At 38.7% G+C, this 12,893-nt stretch overlaps 1 protein-coding gene across 1 annotated transcript in view; it reads right to left on the bottom strand.

Moving 5' to 3' along the window:
* The window catches only part of LOC103259283 (collagen alpha-4(IV) chain), a 141,276-nt gene that overhangs the window by 26,940 nt on the left and 101,443 nt on the right, over positions 1-12,893 (bottom strand). The window contains exons 35-37 of the mRNA XM_008056966.2: positions 12,289-12,363; positions 7,590-7,697; positions 6,587-6,694 (exon numbers count right to left, since the gene is read on the bottom strand). Coding sequence (XP_008055157.2) covers positions 6,587-6,694; positions 7,590-7,697; positions 12,289-12,363 — 291 coding nt within the window. The remainder of the gene's footprint in view (positions 1-6,586; positions 6,695-7,589; positions 7,698-12,288; positions 12,364-12,893) is intronic.

The raw sequence follows: 12,893 nt of genomic DNA, 5'->3' as shown, positions 1-12,893 counted from the left end.
TGGAAGGCATATGGATCTAATTGTCTGAACAGCATTATCAGGGTGAGAACCCAGGTCCAGAATTATTTAACACCTTATAAGGTTTCCTACCGAGACAGTTCAACACAGATGCTTCTTCAGTTTTAAAGTACTGCTGTTGATATATGACCAGAGATGGTCTAGAATTACTGAATCTTGGCATAGAAAGTGACCTTTGATTTTTTTTTTTTTTTTTGACAATAAAATCTTCCTAGATGAGAAAAGAGATTGACTGGGAGTAAATCCAGGCCTCCTACCTCCCAGGCTTGGGGTCTTTGTACTCCGCCAGGGTCTGCAGGCTTAATTTCTTCAGGATCAAGTCATGGAGATACAGTTAGACAGAAGGAAATTTGGTGCCCATGGCCGGCTGGGGATACTCGCCCTGCCTAATTTTAATATAGGCTGTGTGCCGCTTAGGAGCAGAGGCCTATAGGGCAAGTGTGGCTGCAGCTAGTGCTTGGCAACCACTTCTTCCAGAACCATTTTGATGCCTTTTCACAGAACCTGATTTATTTCGTGATGATCACTGGAAACTCTGATTTTTGTAATCAGGCATTATCCCACTGATGCCCACTGATTTTTGTAATCAGGCATTATCCCACTGTGTGCCTTCTCTGCAAACCGTCTGTCAGATCAACAGTTTAGTTCTCTAAAGAGACACCCACCAGCCTTGCTTTACTTGTCACTGAATACTTCGAATGGAAATTTTTCCTTAAGAGTATTCATCAACACATTTTGAGTTGTGTTTAACTTGTCCAAATGAGACTCTTTTTCAAACGACAGTTTCCTAATTGCCCAGCAGGTTGAAGGAGAGAGGAGGGTAGCAGGCAGGTAAGGAATATTTACAGAGCATCTCCTGAGCCCTGAGATCTAACTAGGTGCCTTCCCACATACCCTGGACCACTGATTAATGTGGGAAATGAAGCTTCTTCTCCACCTCCGGCAAAGTCTGGTGTTGGTGTATGTTCCATCCAGTAGCTGTTCTTTCTCATTTAAGACTGAGAGCCTCTTGGTACTGAGCCAGCCACTCAGTTTAGAGTCATATCTCTCAGATTTGGGGTAATAGCACCCTTGGTTTATATGACTGAACACACAGTGCCCCTCACCTATCTCCATGAGACCTACTATGTAGGGCTCCTTTGATCATGTTTGGCTGTCTCACACTGTACACAATCATGTCTTTGGTTGACTGTCTCTCCCTCCCAAGGGTAAATCCAACTTCAAGAATAGGTCCTAATCTTTCTGTCCCCACATTGAGCATATTTCCTAGTAGTTGTTCAATAAGTGTTTGTTGAATGAGTGAGTAAATGAGTGTGTGAGAAAATGTGGAACGAGAAGAGTAAGGGAGAAAACTATAAGAAGGAGCAAGTTATACTTGCTACTTGTATGCCACATCTTTCCTTGATAGAGTTATAGGACAAATATAATTTAAAGAAGTTAGAGGTATCTATTTGCATATAAATAATACAAGTGCTAATTATTACCTATTCATTAAAGTAAGTCCTCTATGGACTTCTTATTAGAAGATGGTAGAGTTTCATCTCTCCATTCTACTTATCATCAGGACTAGAAGCAGTCATTATTCTCTTCTTAAGATCTTAATTTGTTGGGGTGTATGGAAGGTCGATTTTTAGATCTTTTAGGAATTGCCACACTGTTTGAACTAGTTTACAACCCCACCAACAGTATAGAAGTGTTCCCTTTTCCCCTCATCCTCTCTAGCATATGTTGTTTTTTGAGTTATTGATGATGGCCATCCTGACTGGAGTTAGGTGGTATCTCAGTGTGGTTTTCATTTGCATTTCTTCGATGATTAGTGAGGTTGAGCATTTTTTCATGTATCTGTTAAGTGCTCATATGTCTTCATTTGAAAAGTATCTATTCATATCTTTTGCCCACTTTTTAATAGAGCTGTTTTTTTTCTTTTCAGCATGTTTGAGTTCATTGTAGGTCCTAGATGCTAAGCCTTTGTCAGACATACAGTTGGCAAATGTTTTTCCCCTATTCTGTGGGCTGTCTCCCTGTTCTCTTGATGGTTTATTTTGCTTTGCAGAGGCTTTTTAGTTTGATGAGGTCTATCTTATCTCTTATAGCATGTGCATTTGGGGTTTTGATCAAGAATTGGTTGCCTATTCCAGTTTCCATAAGGGTGTCTCCCTGCACTTTCTAAGATTCTTATAGTTTGAAGCTTTATGTTTAGGTCTTTGATCTAGCAATCCCTTTGCTGGGAATATACCCAGAGGAACTGAAATCATTCTATAAAAAAGATACCTGCATATTGCAGATTTATTCACAATAGCAAAAACATGGAACCAACCATGCTGCCCATCGAAAGTAGACTGGATAAAAAAAATGTGGTACATATACATGATGGAATATTATGCAGTCATAAAGAAGGACAACATTATAGACTTCGTGGCATCCTGGGTGGACTTAGAGTCTATAATACTCAGTGATCTATCACAGAAACAAAGAACTGAGTACCACATATTCTCACTCATAAGTGGACCCTAAACATTTACTATAATACTATAAGAAAGGAATTGGCAGTAGTGGGAAACTTCCAGGGGAGGAAGAGGGGCCACGCAATATCAATAAGGGTATCTGATCTCAGACCAAGTGAAGTGGGAACAAGGAAAGGCCCAAACTCTACCTGTATAATACCTAATCCTGAATTTACCCAATACCTTTAAAATAAAATAAAATATAAAAAATGAACTGTATTCTCTTGCACCTCCCCCCAGCCACCCCCAAAAGGAATGCATTCTTATTTTCACTAAATTTCTTATTTCCAAACCTCTTTTTAACAGCCTTGGCTTACTTTCCAATTCTCTTTCTTATTTTATGAGCCAATGTTTCAAGTTTGCACCAAAAGAACACACAGAACTTGTTCATCTGCCAAATCTGGATATTTATTGTATCCTATCTGAAATGACAATAAATTTGGGGGAGACCACTTTGCTATTTCCCCGTGTTTTGATCTCCAGTCTTAGTCACCAAGATTGATGGCTTGGGGGACTTGGCTGGGATGGAATGTCCCTGCTTCTGCCAACTCTCCATTGTCACATCAACACATCCAGATCCTGGATTGTCACAGTCCCAGCCTCTTGCCATTGTTGAACTGGCCGACCCTTATCTGACCCAATGCTATCTTTCTAAATTGAATGCAGCTACATCTGAGTAGGGTTTTAAGGGTAATTTTTCCTTTTTACTGAAAGCTTTTTATCAATCCCATCTCTAAATCAGAAAGTTGTTCATGCATAAAATATATACGGTGCAGATGAGAGGCAATTAGGCTAACAAAGCACATTTCTGGGTAATGAGGAATTTTTATTCACCTCTCTGTTCGTCCTCCTGCTTAACAACCATCATTTAAGGCTGCAGAATGCTGCACTTGTGGACCGAGGTGCTCTCTCCCTCTAGTCAGTGCATCTCATCTCCACTCCAGCTATAATTGTGGATTCCATGTTTGTGACTGGATTTCCACTCTTAGGCCATATTTTGTCCTAAAGCCTGAAGGATTTCCACTCTACACTCCAGGAGCCTTTATACAATTTTGTACTTTTAATAGGGAGACAACACGCCCCTGTTTGCCTGAGACTTTCCTTTTGTTAGTACTGAAAATTCCATATTCTGAGACACCCACTCAGGCTCAGGCAAAATGGGTCAGCTGGTCACCCTAATCTTTAGAGCTGATGGGAAGAGAGACCTTTGAGACGATGGGTAATGGTTGAAAAATCTTGAAGACTCTTACCAAAAAAAATTCTGCAATAAGATTTAAATTTTTTTAAAAATTCAGCAAATACATGAGAGCCTACTAAAGGCATAAGATACGGTTTTCAAATGCACAGAGCGTCAACCCCAAATGTACCTTGTGACAGATGCTGACAAGACGATGGGGAGCAAGAGAGAAACAATCCCTGACTTGACAGAACAAACAGGCAATTACACCAAGTATGGTAAGTGCTGTGGGGGCAGGGGGTGAACAATTGAGAGGTAGAAAAGTGGAGAAACATTTCTATGATTTTTCATAGCTCTGAGGGGGCGTGGCATTTCTTTTCTGATGAAAGTCATTTTAAGGTGTTTTTTCTCTTTTGAAATATTTTACTTGGCAAAACACCCAATCAGCATTCTTATAGTTCTTGTCATGCTGCAGAGCATTGTATTTAGGTTTCTATTATTCAAATCTTATATTAATGCCCAACTAGAAATTGGGTATTTTCCTTTTAGAGGGCATACGGACTTTAAAAATGTAAATCTAGGAATCAAGCCATTTTTAGCATATGTTTAAGTTAAAGTTTAAATCTGATTGAATACAAGCAGGACTCAAAATCCATATGGCTGAGCAAACAACTTGGAGTTGCAGCTGGTTTGTTCAAACAAGATAATCGGTCCCTTTGACTTATTTAGAACATACTTCAAATATTTAGTTTCTCAGTTCAAAGTGTTTCCACTGGAGTGTGGTTCATTTTTATGTCAGCATGATAAACTGCAACAATGGATTTATACTGTAGATGTTTTAATTTTTAGGAATGCACTTCACTATTTTGTTTTGTTTGAAGACTGGTCCTTCTCTGGGCTGTTTGCAGTGTAACAGTGTCACTGCATGGTGGGAAAGCACCACTGCAACATGTTTGTACATGTCATGAATATGTGGGTTGATCAATTCATTTCCTCACCTTCTCTTTTTAACACACTCACTATTTCAGAGCACAGAATTATGATGTGACTAGAGATTAACTTCTGAATAATTTTGTTATGAATTTTATCAAATTCATTAACTATTAGTTTTTTTTAATAGCATGTCATACTGAAGTTATATGATAAATGAAAGTCAATTCAAGGGAAAGAAGATTAACAACAGTAGCTGACTGTATATTGTTATGGCATCAAGACCCTGGAAAATCCTTGCTGTTTTACTAACTTGGGAGGGTAGGAAGAGGTGGGAGTGCAAGAAGAGTGGTTAATAATGGGAAGTGTTTCCTTTTGGTTCTTTATCAACTTTGTCTTCCAGACATACATGAAAAAACTGTCAAAGAATACCCTACAAGGGCTGTAGAGATGGTCAGAGATAGGAAATGGCCACAATCACTAAATAAACTTTCAAAATAACAGAATGATCATTTTGCTTGAAACCCTAAATGTATCATGAATTGCTAGACAGCACATTAAAAATGCCAAAGATGGAGACTAGTACAAAGCTATCTTGTCTTGTGATGGGGACTTTTCCTATCCAGGAATGCGGTTACATGGAAATACAAGAGTGCACCAACTCTTCAAAATCAATAGCTTCCTTCTCTGTAGAATCGCACCAAGTAATACATGCCACGCTACAACTTGCTGGAAAATTGGAATTATTTGGAAGCTAGCTGATAGTGAAGAGGGGAAAGTGTGGGAAAATAGTAGTTGGATTTTCATAGCAATGCAATGATTAATCCCAGAAGAAGGTTTCCAATTTTTCTGAGAAAAGCAACTGTTCATTTCATTAAAATGTAGTATATGTATGAGTCAATGAGCAAAGGCCATTAGAGGAGAAGGGGAGAAATCAGAGGTAGAGGGAGCTTGGTGACAGGAATCTGCCAAATAGGACATGAACTGTCAACTGCTGGTTGAGGTGAAGACCTGTAACCACATAGCTACTATCTCAGTTATTTTTTCTTCTGTTTGTCCATTCATTTATTTATTACTTCACTAATACTATCAACAATGTATTTACTGGATATCTACTAGGTACCAAGGATATTAAAAGTTCTTGCTTTTTTAAAAAAAAATCATATCCTATTTGGTAAGAAAGACATATAACAAAAAAAAGTGATACAACATAAGTGCTATGCTAGAGGTATACACAAGGTACCCATGGAAAAAGTAGAAGAAATGGACTAAAGCAGGATGACTACCATGAATAAATGAGAGGGCATGAAGATTTGTTGAAGTATTGTATTGCATTATATTTATCATATTATGTATATTACATTATATTACATTATATTCAGACTTCTTATAAAAAGTTCACTATTATCTTTAAAGGGCAAGAAATTGAGCCAGTAAAAAATTATTCTTTATCAAACAAAGATAATGAATTCTAATTATTCTTTTTCTATAGCACCTTATTCTTTTGTCTTTCTTCTATTTAGCACACTGGCAAATATATATTTATTTCCACATATACATCTCTCTCCTACTAGACTGTGAGCTCCATGCAGGCAGGAACCATGTCTATTTTCTTCAGCACTGTGCACCTAGTATCTAACACAAACTATAGGACATACTAGGAGCTTAACTATTTGTGGAAAGGATAAATAAGTGGACCTGAACATCACAAAAACACTGATGGATGCCTTCAGAAGTGAGATGTTCACCACCATCTCCCTGCTAGAAGGCAGATCAGGAGGCTGAATGGGTACCACCTGAAACCCTGGCTAAGGAAGAACAGGAAGATGCTAATGGCACTTGCAGGAAAGAGTGGCATACCCAAGAGCAGTGCTACTCATGGGTATAGGAGAGGTGTCACGAATTTTCCTTCATCGGACTGGATCTTTCTGATGGGATAGGCTTTCTTTTGGCTTACCTTTCATTCCCGGAGGGCCTGGTGTCCCTGGATCTCCCTGGAGGCCTCTTGGCCCAGGGCCTCCCATTTCTCCTGGGTGTCCCTTCAGCCCAGGCATCCCCTGATCACCTGAGGACAACAGGGAGGTTTTTTAGATACCTAGATGGTAAATGAATTACATTCTCTGGGAAAGTCATCTATTTTCTTAATATATGGGTAACCAGGAACATTGTTTTATTACTTTTTCTTTCTGTATGTCTTTTTTTTCTTTTGAGTGAGTGAATCAGAGTTTCACTCTTTCACCCAGGTTGGACTGTAGTGGCGTGCTCATGGCCACTCCAGTGTGACTCTCAGGCGATCTTTCCGCCTCAGGCCTCTAAGTAGTCAGAACTACAGGCACACGCTACCATGCTCAGCAAATTTTTTGATGTATTGTAGAGACGAGGTCTCACCAAGTTGCCCAGGCTGGTCTCAAACCCCTGGGCTCAGGCAATCCTCTCACCTCGGTCCCCCAAAGTGCTGGGATTACAGTCTTGAGCCCCTATATACCTTAACTCTAGGGAAAAAAAAATACACTTAACTTTAGGAGGAGAAAGTGCACTTCCAAATGAATGAAGTTACCAATTATAATTTTAAAGTGCCCCCCCCTTTCTGAATCAGCAAGAAAAGGAGCCATTAAAATACTGTGCTGTAATGACATCTACCTTAGTCTAAAGAAGAAGAAAAAAACTGTATCCTGATTGGCAGGTGAAATGAAGAGTGCTAGAAAGGAGCGGCTCTCTGTCAGATTGTCACTTTGTCCTGGCACCAGGCTAGACACTTTACAGGTGCTGCCTGAGTTAACTCCCAGTCATTTAGTGACACCCAGGAAATGGGACTAACTTTACAGTGGTGTGACCTGTCCAGTGTCACAGGTCTGGGAAATAGCAGATTCATATCTGAATCTAAGTACAGACTGGCTCATTCTGATATACCCAGAGATACAAGAGTAGTCAGGAAGTTTCTAGACTTCCTTTCAAGGTACCTGGACACCCTGGTGATCCAGAGGAGCCAGGCAGTCCTGGCCTTCCAGGTGGTCCATGGGGCCCTTGAACACCAGGCAAGCCCTGCTCTCCAGGGGCTCCAACATGTCCTAAAGAGGAAAAGATCAAACATCTGAGTAGTTGCCAATGGCTCTTACAGACAACAAATCTATAAAATCGCTAACTTAAGCCTTCACTATTCTTTCCTTTTTTTCTTTTTTAGAGACAAGTTCTCACTCTGTCACTCAGGCTGGGGTGTAGTGGCACAATCATAACTCACTGCAGCCTCCATTGCCTGGCTCAAGGAATCCTACTGCCTCAGCATCCTAAATAGCTAGAACTACAGGTGTGTGCTTCCATGCCTGGCTCATTTTTATTTTTTTATTTTTTTGTAGAAATGAGGTCTTGTTATGTTGCCCAAGTTAGTCTTGAACTCTTGGCCTCAAGCGTTCCTCCTGCCTCAGCCTCCCAAAGTGTTGGGATGACAGGTATAAGATACTGCATCTGACTTCACTATTCTTTTTTTTCCTGACTTTTTAATACTTAAATAGTTTTTATTGAAAATGAAGGCAACATTAAGAAAAAATTGAAAACAAAATGCCCACAATCCTACTACCTTCACGCAATTTTCCATATGTACACGTGTGCAAATAATAGCCACAAATTTATTTTAGTGTTATAAGTAATTTTCCAAGTTTGTCATAGTTTTTCTAATTATCCTTTAAGTGACTGGCTGATAATTTAAGTCAATCGTAATTAAATTAATCTAATTTCTCCTACTATTGGCCATTCAAGTTATTTCTAATTCTTTGCTATTATGCATAATGATCCCTATACATCTTTAATCAATCTTTCTCCTATTAAATTATTTCCTTATTAAAAATGTCTAGGAGTAGAATTTCTAGATGAATTGTATGATATTTTGTTTTTTTAAAGTGCATTTTAAAATGTTGAAGTATTTTAAAGTAAATTACAGTCATTGTGGAATTCTATTCCTAAATACTTCAGGTTATTCTGAAAAATAAGAACATTTTCCGCCGGGCTTGGTGGCTCAGCCTGTAATCCCATGCTTTGAGAGGCTGAGGTGAGTGGATTGCCTGAGCCCGCGGGTTCGAGACCTGCCTGGGCAACCTGGTGAGACCTCATCTTTACAATAAATCAAAAATTAGCCAGGCATAGTAGCGCGTGCCTGTAGTTCCAGCTACTTGGAAGGCTGAGGCGGAAGGATCTCTGGAGTCCAGCAGGTCGAGGCTGCGGTGGCCGGTAGCGGCTACTGCACTCCAGTCTGTGCGACAGAGTGAGACTCCAACTCAAAAAAAAAAAAAAGAACATTTTCCTATGTTGCAAAAATAACATTATTGCAGCCAAGAGAATTAACAGCAACTCTTAATATCATCTAGTGCTCATCCCATACTTAAATTCCCCAGTGCTCCCCTTAAAGTTCTTCACACTTGGTTTGTCTACACAAGGTTCCATTCCAGAATGCATCTAATGGCTATTCTCTTCAATTTTTTGAAAATCTAGGACAGTCCCTTTCTCATGACAGTGACTTGCTGAAGAGGGCAGTTTGGTTCTTTTCTAGGCTTCTAGAACATGCCATTCAACATTTGGTTTGTGATTCAGGTTGTCAGACAGTTTGGATTAAGGGTTGCACTGACTCAAACAACCATATGTAACCCAACCACAGCTCCGGGATCACCACTCCAAGAGCAGGCCATGTTCTTACTGAGCACTTTTTAGTTTGTTGACTTGTCTTCTTGCTAATTTAGTAAGGATGAAATCATATTTCTGACACTTTAAATTGCATCTCTTTGATAACTAGAGAGGATGGCTATTTTCCTATGTGTTTACTTGTAATGTATGGCTTAAACTCATGTTTATAGGATAAACCAATAATCTGTGCTGAAAATCACTGGTTGAATCTGCAAATAAATATATGCCTCTGTATTTATAAACACATAGGCTTAGTCATCATTTATTTGTAACACACATGAAACAAGCCTGTGTTGGTCTATACCTATTCTCCAGTCAAATTTAGTATCTATTAGCCTCATTATGTGTTATTTTATTTATCCTGAAAACATTCCTGCAGTAAAGGTAATGCAGTATTATTTTCATCTCCAAATGAAAAAAACTGAAGCATTAAAAAGACTTCTCTACCAGATCTGCGGGTTTGCATTAAGAACAGAACTTCTAAGTTAATCTGTGCTGTATTTTCTCGCTAACTGAAGGCAGCGTGGGTAGGACTATACAATCAAATATAATCCCTAGACAATCTGCAGATCTAAGTCTCTCTTTAGGCTTATTCAAATTCAGTGCAGCTTTTCCCGGTCAGTAGAAATAGCGTATTTAAGTAAACTCCATGCTGATGAGTAACATATAATATCATTTAAAATGTGTAAGCTGAAACCATGACATATGGGAAAGGGAACAGTTTAAATGGTGAACGACAGGAGACAAGGCGAATTAGGCCAAGGCAACTTTTCTGGATCAGCCTAAGTGTAAAATCATTCAGGTTTATGATTTTTTTTAATCAATATTTTTTATTTTAAAATTGTGGAGTACAGTTAAGGGTTAGGTATACAAATATGCATCATTCAGGCACCCTTGTTGATAAGGGGTGTCTCCCCATTCCCAGGTTTATGATTTTTAACTTAAAATATTAGGGAACATCAAAAGCCCCCATTTTGGATTACTTTGAGCTTATAAAATCTTACTATCAGCCAGGCTCGGTGGCTCAGCCTGTAATCTCGCGCCTTTGGGAGGCTGAGGTGAGTGGATTGCCTGAGCCCGCGGGTTCAAGACCCGCCTGGGCAGCGAGATCTCATCTCTACAATAAATCAAATAATCAGCTGGGCATGGTAGCGCATGCCTGTAATTCCGGCTACTTGGAAGGCTGAGGCGGAAGGATCGCCAGAGCCCCAGCAGGTCGAGGCTGCGGTGGCCAGGAGCGGCCACTGCACTCCAGTCTGGGCGACAGAGTGAGACTCCAACTCAAAAAAAAAAAAAAAAAAATCTTACTATCTTCAAGGTTCACATAAAAATACCAATAAATGTGTAAAAATGTCATTTTGCTGACTGATGATGATACTGATAACAAAGATGGTGATGATGATTATTGAACATTTGTATAGTCATTTTCAGTTTACTGATTTCTCTTATTTGATCCTCAGAACAATCTTGTAATAGGCATAAGACCCATTTACAGGTGAGAAAACAGATACTCAGAGGAGATACTCAACTTGCCCAAGACTATAAGCAATAGTAATGGAGGTTGACTTTGAGCCACTGTTTCTGAGACTTCTAGCTTTGGTATTTGTTGTGAATTCCCATAATGCTGACCTCAAAACTATTTTCCCATCAAGTGTTCACTTCAGTTATATATTTCGTTCAACTATTAGGCTATCTAAATATACTTGGGTCTCAGAGTTCAAGACCCATAGGAAAGAAGAAGGGAAGAAGAGAGGAAAGGAACTTTTAGCCACTGTGCTAGCTTGTTTCCATTTCCAATCTTATGCTATAAAAACAAAGAAAAAAGAATTTCTTATGATAGTTCTGCTCAGATATTTTTTCTGTTATATAAAATGAAACGTGGCTATTGCCAGAGAGAATTTTAAGGTAATGCACAAAATTATGAATACAAGGCTCCATCAAAATACAAACCTGATTTCTAACTTGACCACTATTGCTGAATGGCCCTGGGCAAAACTTACATAACCTGCTATCTGTGGATGGATGTTTGTTCTAACCATACAACACTTGTTCCTGCGGTGCATCTTTGTACACTTGTCTGATTATTGACTCCAGATAAATTACTAAGAGTAGAATTCCTGAATCAAGGGGTACACATATTTTAAGTGTTGATGCGTGTTTCCATTGCCTCCAGGAAGGGAGAACCTACAACATTTTCTGAAAGAGAAACATGAGTGTGAGTGCAGAGCAATGGAGTCAAATGTTTTAAGGCTGCTTTTTCCTCTTAAGGGTCCCATCCTCTTGACTTGAACTCAAATGATTTCCTTTCCCTGTGAAGCATAGAGCTGTGCACAACAATGACACCTCCCTTCTGCTTTGGGTCGTCTAATATAGCTGGTCATGACCTCAATGGTCTACAAGAACTCAGTGGCACATCACAACCCATTCTGAGGGATTCCATGTGAGCTGTTACTGAGAAACAATATTATGGATTTGAATGACATGGATTAATTGTTGATGATGAGGTTTTATGGGTGCTTGGTTTGGTTTGGTTTTTAGTAAATTTGAGTAGATTCAATGATAGCTCAACAATGGCACACCTCACTTGCATTTGTATAGTTTTCTCAGCAGAAAGAAAGGGCTGGAAGGACAACCTAAGGCTGTAACCAATGTCGCTATAAGTAGCAATGGTTAATGTCTTGTTTTAAATTATAGAGATTGCAAAATAGTTCAAATTTTAATTGTTTCCGATTTTCACTTTCAACTTTGTCAAAATCTGAACACACCTAGGAGAGTTTATTGTTGTGTCAATATTATCAATCACATAAGCCACAGTGGAAATAAGATTGAGAATCCCAGGTGTATAATCCTGGGGTTCTTCTAGGCCAGATGTGAAGGGGATTAGAAAATATTGATACAATGATTGCTAGCTAGAAGGATACAGTAATTGTTCTAATTTTCAAACAAAACTATTCATTTTGCTTTCATAAGAAAAATATGTAACTATACCTTGACATCCAGGGCTACCTGGCTCACCCTTTGGACCAGGTGGACCAAAGTGACTGGCAGGGTCACCTTTCTTTCCTGTAAGTGATAAAATGCATGTAACATTATTTAAGAAAATTTAATTTGGTCTCATACAAGTGACTTAATAACGTTCATATTTGTCTTTACAGTCTATCTTCAAATATTTTGGGAGAATATTTTAAAATTCTTTTTTCATCAATAAGAATAGAAATATAGATGAAAGATGTGATTCAAACAACACACACACACACACACACACACACACACACACACAATTGCTAAGAATGATAAAATTGTAAGATACCACGTCTTGATAAGTTTGAGTTTTTAAGTCCCTAAGAAATTTTTCAAATTTAGATTTCTATTTAAGAAATTACTAGGCAACCCCTTCGGGTCCCCTCCCACTGTGGTAGCTTTTCTGTCCTCCCAGTAAATCTTGCTTTCTCAAAAAAAAAAAAAAGAAAGAAAGAAAGAAAAGAAAAAGAAATTACTTGCCATTGAGTGGCTCTCTTCTTATATTGTTTTTGAAGCAATAACCCTCATTTGTACCTTACATTTTTAAAATAAAATATATATATATATATATA

Source organism: Carlito syrichta, unplaced genomic scaffold (genome assembly GCF_000164805.1).
Source record: "Carlito syrichta isolate Samal-C Ts95f unplaced genomic scaffold, Tarsius_syrichta-2.0.1 Scaffold302584, whole genome shotgun sequence".
In the NCBI taxonomy this organism is placed as follows: domain Eukaryota; kingdom Metazoa; phylum Chordata; class Mammalia; order Primates; family Tarsiidae; genus Carlito; species Carlito syrichta.
Note: the sequence above shows the minus strand (reverse complement) of the source record. Positions and strands in the feature narration are given on the sequence as shown.